At 31.9% G+C, this 6,000-nt stretch overlaps 1 protein-coding gene across 1 annotated transcript in view; it reads right to left on the bottom strand.

The window, feature by feature from the left end:
* LOC111619793 overlaps window positions 1-6,000 on the bottom strand; it is a 56,240-nt gene that overhangs the window by 13,636 nt on the left and 36,604 nt on the right. Inside the window, exon 11 of the mRNA XM_023361608.1 lies at window positions 4,074-4,171. Coding sequence (XP_023217376.1) covers window positions 4,074-4,171 — 98 coding nt within the window. The remainder of the gene's footprint in view (window positions 1-4,073; window positions 4,172-6,000) is intronic.

Here is a 6,000-nt window from a genome sequence, read left to right on the forward strand (position 1 = left end):
TTTCTTCCAGAATTGAGTTTTTCCTAAGAGAAATAATAAAATTTATTAATGAAACAATTTTAATAGAAATTGAAATTGAAGGAACATTTGATATAGGAGAATAGGTATGTTGTAATAATTTATAGAATAATGTAATATGTAACAAAAGTGCATAGTTCATATAGGAAAAATATTTTTTTAAATATATACAATTTAACCCGCTTATAACGTCATCCATTTTTTGACGTTATAACAGAGTGTCGTTATCTGCGGGGTCATAATTTCAGTCCCATAAAAGTATCAAGTGTGTTTAAGAATCTATTATAAAAGTCATCTAATTTAATATCGTAGGTTTAAAAGTGCAAACTAAATATTTAAATCAACTTTATTTACATTATTATGTCTAAATTTACAATGATGTAATTAAAAATTTCAAAAATTACCTTTTATAAAAAATTTTTATTTGTCTCAAGTTTCAATAATGGCAGCACTTTCGGTTTTGAGAATAATGTCCAATCAAAAGGCAACAAAAAGTTAAATTAAGCAAAAGACGAGAAAATTATCATCCAGGCATTAATAACGTCTGGATGATAATTTTCTCATTTCTTGCTTATCTATCAATCTGAATGAAGTCTAATATCTTTCACTTTTAGGTTAAATTAATGTATACCAATTAAAAAGAAACAATAAAAATATTCACTTAAAAAAAGTCAGTTATTTTAGATTGTAGGCATTTTTCACCTAAAAATTATTTATCAATGTCATGTCATTTTCTAAGCTGTAGATTTTGTTCATTATTTCCGATGAAGTTTTACGAGACCCTTTTCACTTGTCCCTTGCCATCTTGAAAACTTTTCAAAATTTTCTCTCTGTTTTTTATTATTGTGCGCACTGTAGAATTTGCTAAACCAAAGTCTCTGCATACATCTGCCTTTTTTCATCCACTTTCAACTGCTTTAATTATTTCTACTTTGCATCTAACATTAACGCTTTCCTTTTTAAGCTAGCCATTTTACCTGATTTGATGCTAAACTATAACACGAGTATGAGAGCTATGCAGACTAACCCACTGTCATACGGTTTTTTGCAACATTTATCTCTAAGTCGTTATTAGAATCAGCTTTATAGTAATTTTCTCTGTCGTTTAAAGGGGGTGGCGAACCTCACCCCACCGAAGTCAGGTGGTGACAGTACCACCCATAGTTGTTCTAGGAAGTGAACTCTGACCATAGGACTGAACACGTAGTATTTTCTTTGTTAAATAAAATTTGTAATCTAGTTCTGTAAATTTGAGTGTGCTTCAAATATGACGTTAAAACAGGGTTTTATGTCGTAACAAGTGGGTTTTTTTAACATTATCTAGTATAGTAAAATCGTGGGACCAATAAAAATTTGACGTTATATTAGGGTTGTTGTTACATTCGATGACGTTATAATTGGGTAAAACTGTATATACAAATTTATCCCTAAATAATATAAGAATTAATAGTCATCATTGGAAGAGTTTTCTCAGCAGCTGGCATAACTTCAGTAAAAATAATAAACAATTTAAGTTATTAAATACAGTGGTACCTCGGTATACGTCTGCTTTAGAATACGTCCAATTCGGAATACGTCCTGTTTGGATGAAACAAATTTTGCTCGGTATACGACTTTTGTTCGGTATACGACATAATTCAATTATACGCACCACCAATGAACAAGTAGCACTATCGGTGTACTAGACCAGACTAGACATTCGCGGTGCAATGGTTTATAACTTTGTTAAATTTCTTCTGATTTTAATTCGTAAGTAAAATTTTATTATTTTTATTAATCACAAATCACAAAAAGGCAAATGAAAAGCGACAGAAAACTAAAAAAATGACTNTTACAAATAAAATGACAAAAATTTCGGAGACTAGAATGGATTAATTGCATTTGCATTAATTTCTATGGGAAAAATTGCTTCGGTTAACGAACAATTCAGTTAATGAACAGAGTGGCAGAACGGATTAAGTTCGTTAACCGGGGTTCCATTGTATTTGATATCTGAAGCAGAGTATTAGTAAAGCCTCTTCTATGTCACTTACAAAATTGCATTCAATCTCAAAATTTGATGAGTTAATTTTGATAAAACTTTGCCATTTTCTATTAATTGCAATGAGGATCTATGTAAATGTAGAAAATAGGGGTCAATGACTTCAGTTTACAGTGGGATCAAAGTGACAATATCCAAGCTATGTGAGCATGCCTAACAGAATTTAGGGATCAAATAATAATAATAAAGAACATTGCAAGCATCTAACAGAAAATAGATGCAAAAAACAAACAAAACACAACAACAAAGCAATGCCAATTGCCCCTCTGTGTCAGCAAGTACAAGAATCATCAACACTGCTAACTTGATATTCTTTTGTGAGGTATTCTATGGTAAGTTTTTCAGAAATAATTAAATAGGAGGATCCAGAGTTCATCTGAAAATGACAAGCAACACATTTACTATAACAGACATTTTTCCTCCAACTGGATTGCAATGTTGCTTTTTAATAGAAAAATATTATTCACTTCCTTTAGAAATAAAAATTGAAGGAGGATCATTGTTTGAGTTACTATTATTTATATGATCTAATCAACCTTTTTTTTTTTTTCTTAATAAGCCCTATATCAGAGCTTAATGAATATGGTCATACTTTAGCATACTGGATAGCAACTTCTGATGCTAAAACTTATTGTCTTGCAATAAGATAGTTTCTTATGAGTGAAAAATCTGTGCTATATCATTTCATCATGCAATCCACACACAAAATGATTATAAAGCAATTCCTTTAAACTGTTTCTGAACTCATAATGCTTGGCCAGTCTATGCATTTCTGCAAGATATATCAAAATAGATTTCCCATCTGCTGATCTTGCTAGTAAAACTGAATTTTCTTTTTACTGTTCTCAAGAGTTGTGGGAAAAATTATTTTAAATTGACTTTCAATTCTTTGAAAATCTTGTCTATCAGTAAACTTGGAGAAACCAATAAACACAGGGGACTATAAATGTCTTTCCCATAAAATCTCAAAATTATAACCCATTGTCTGTGCTCTTCCACAATATTGTTGGCTAGTAGAAATATATTAAAATATTCTGGATGCAAGGTTCACTCCAAAGACTGTAAAATGTTGAATTCTTATGTCTGAAGTTAGACATTTTGAATATAGTATATGAATAAGCAATCCACCATACTCTGTCTTGCAGCATTAAAATCAACATTTTATTCAAAATTGCAAGTACTTTTGATAGTTTACAACTATCCTATTCGGGCTATTTGATTAGACTCAAATTTTTTCCAATTTAAATAAAATTGGAACATAACAGGCAACACTTTTTTAAAAATGCTCCAGCTGCACACTCAGGGAATATAAGAAATTTTTTTTGGGTCTAAACTAAGTAGGCTAACTAACTAACATAGTTGCTTTTTTATTATCAACTTTGTCTCCATATCCCTGGATTTTTATATGTATACATATTATTTATTCTGTCAGAAGTTTTCAAGATTTTTGTAGTAGGAATTTTACCCATATAATTTGAAATTAATTAGCTAAAATTCAAATTATGCAATCTTGAAATAATTATATAGACATTAATCTAAATACATTATCAGAATTAGTCAGTACCTGATATATATAGGTACAATACCTGAACTTGTATGACATTATTCAAAATAACATCTAACAACTCTAGTTATTCATTATTGGTGTCTATTTTCTGAAGCCCTATATTATAATTCTCAAAAATACTAAAATCTCAAACTAACATGGATCTAAAACAATGTTTCCCAAAGTGGTTCCTATGGATCACTGGGGGTCCTTGGAACTGCTGAAGGGGGTTCATGGTAAATTAAAATTAATTTGGGGGTGCATAGACAACGTCAGGGAGTTCGCAAAAGGTTTAATAAACTATGTTTTTTATCTGTTATGATCTGGAAAAATCACTTGTTCTAACTTGTAATGCATCTTCTTATAGCATTAATGAAGTCATGAACCATCAATTTAATTCAAGAAATTGTTGATATATTTGATTTATCTTTAAATCTATAAATAACATACAAAAAGACTACTACTTACACTGCATTCACAATACAACTGACAAAAACATTTTTGAAATGGTTTTAATAATATTTCTCGCATGGCCACAATGCCTAGTTGTTTACTACTTGCTTCAACTACAATAAATAAAAAATTATAAAACATTGATTATTAATTTTAATATGGCAATTATACAATAAATACATTTCAATCAAAAAGTTACTTCTATATTTAAGACTATGCTAATATATAACAATCCAATGACTACAAAATTTCATCACATGTAATCAACTATGATTTATACAGTTTATAATTCACTTTTATTATGTAAATGCTTAATCTTATTATATACGTTTATATATAAATTTTTTCTATATAAACAGATGAGTATTTCATGCATTCATCAACTTAGTCAGCATTTGTTAGATTCATATGTAACAACCCTCAAAACATAAATATATTAACCATAGAAACTTATATGGAAATAATGATGCATTGTTGATAGAAACACATCTATTACTAGGTGTATGAACATTTGCTGATCATGATTTATTGTTCTAAGCATAAGCAAACTACATTTGACCTTTAAAAATAGTGTTGTATAGTACATACATACAAGAAAGACATCGGCTGTACACAAAGTGTTTAGCCGGCAGAAAAGAGGATAAGAGAAAGGAGAGGGGAAGGAGGAGGGAAAGAAGATAGACAGCAGAGAGAAAGATAGGATCCCTCTGAACAGCATACATAAGGCTACAGTACCCTCTATGTTTGACGTTGGCATGCAGTTTTTGGCTGCAAGGCCGTAGTCCTCCAAAGGGTCTAAAAGAAAACCTGAGTGTAGCAAATAGTAAATTTAATGGGAACTTTAATAACAACTGCAAAGTGTTTACGGATGGCTCCAAAGTTGATAATCATGTTGGATGCAGCTTTGTGGTATATAGGGACGAAGATGAAATCTTCCACAAACGACTCAGACTTGCCGACCATTGCTCAGTCTTTCAGGCTGAGCTCTTTGCTGTAAATGCCGCCATACACTGGTGTGAAAATAATTTCTCTGGCCTTAGTATAAACGTCGTCTCTGACAGTCAAGCCACAATTGCCAGCATTAAAAACAAACATCCACACTACCTAGTTACTGATATTTATTGCACTATTCGTCATTCCACCAATGAATATTTCTTGAACTGGACTCGTGCACATCAGGGTAATCCTGGTAACGAGCGGGCAGACGAACTAGCAAAGGAGGCTGCCACTGACCTCACTCTCACCACTAGTTATAATAATATGAGCAATTCCACCTTAAAGCACATCCTTTGGAACAATCTCCTCGAAAACTGGCAGAATGACTGGAACAACAACCGTCAATCAATTACCAATAACTTCTTCCCGCATATCTCAGACATTTATAACTATAAATGGTTGAAACTCAACCATTCCACATCGCAATTTTTTACCAACCATGGTAATTTCCACTGCTATCTTAACAGATTTACCAACTACTCGAACAATACATGCTCCCTCTGTGGCACTCAGGATGGAGCACTTCATTATATTTTCAACTGCCCAATGCTCGATGCTGAGCGGCAACATTTAAAGATTATAATCAACTCTCGGGGAAAGGACTGGCCCTGTAGTTGCAACGAGTTGATCAACGAACATTCCACTTACGTTTACTTCAATCAGCTAGTCAACAAATACTGTAAACTTGCAGCTCTCAACGTTTCAACTAGCACCTCCTAGCAACATAAATACCACCACTTATAACTTATTCATATTGCTATGCAATTCCACTATGTATTTGACCGTTGACATGTACTTGTCTTGTATATTGTGTTCCAATTCAATGTCCTGTATATAAAGTCATTCTTATTTGTTACGCGATCTCTAGTATGCAATTAAACTGCTTTGTATATCATGTTATGTATATAGTGCTCCGTATCTACAGTCCCATCTTTTATTTCATACC

Source organism: Centruroides sculpturatus, unplaced genomic scaffold (assembly GCF_000671375.1).
Source record: "Centruroides sculpturatus isolate CEXI.00-Female unplaced genomic scaffold, Cexi_2.0 scaffold178, whole genome shotgun sequence".
Taxonomy (NCBI): Eukaryota; Metazoa; Arthropoda; class Arachnida; order Scorpiones; family Buthidae; genus Centruroides; species Centruroides sculpturatus.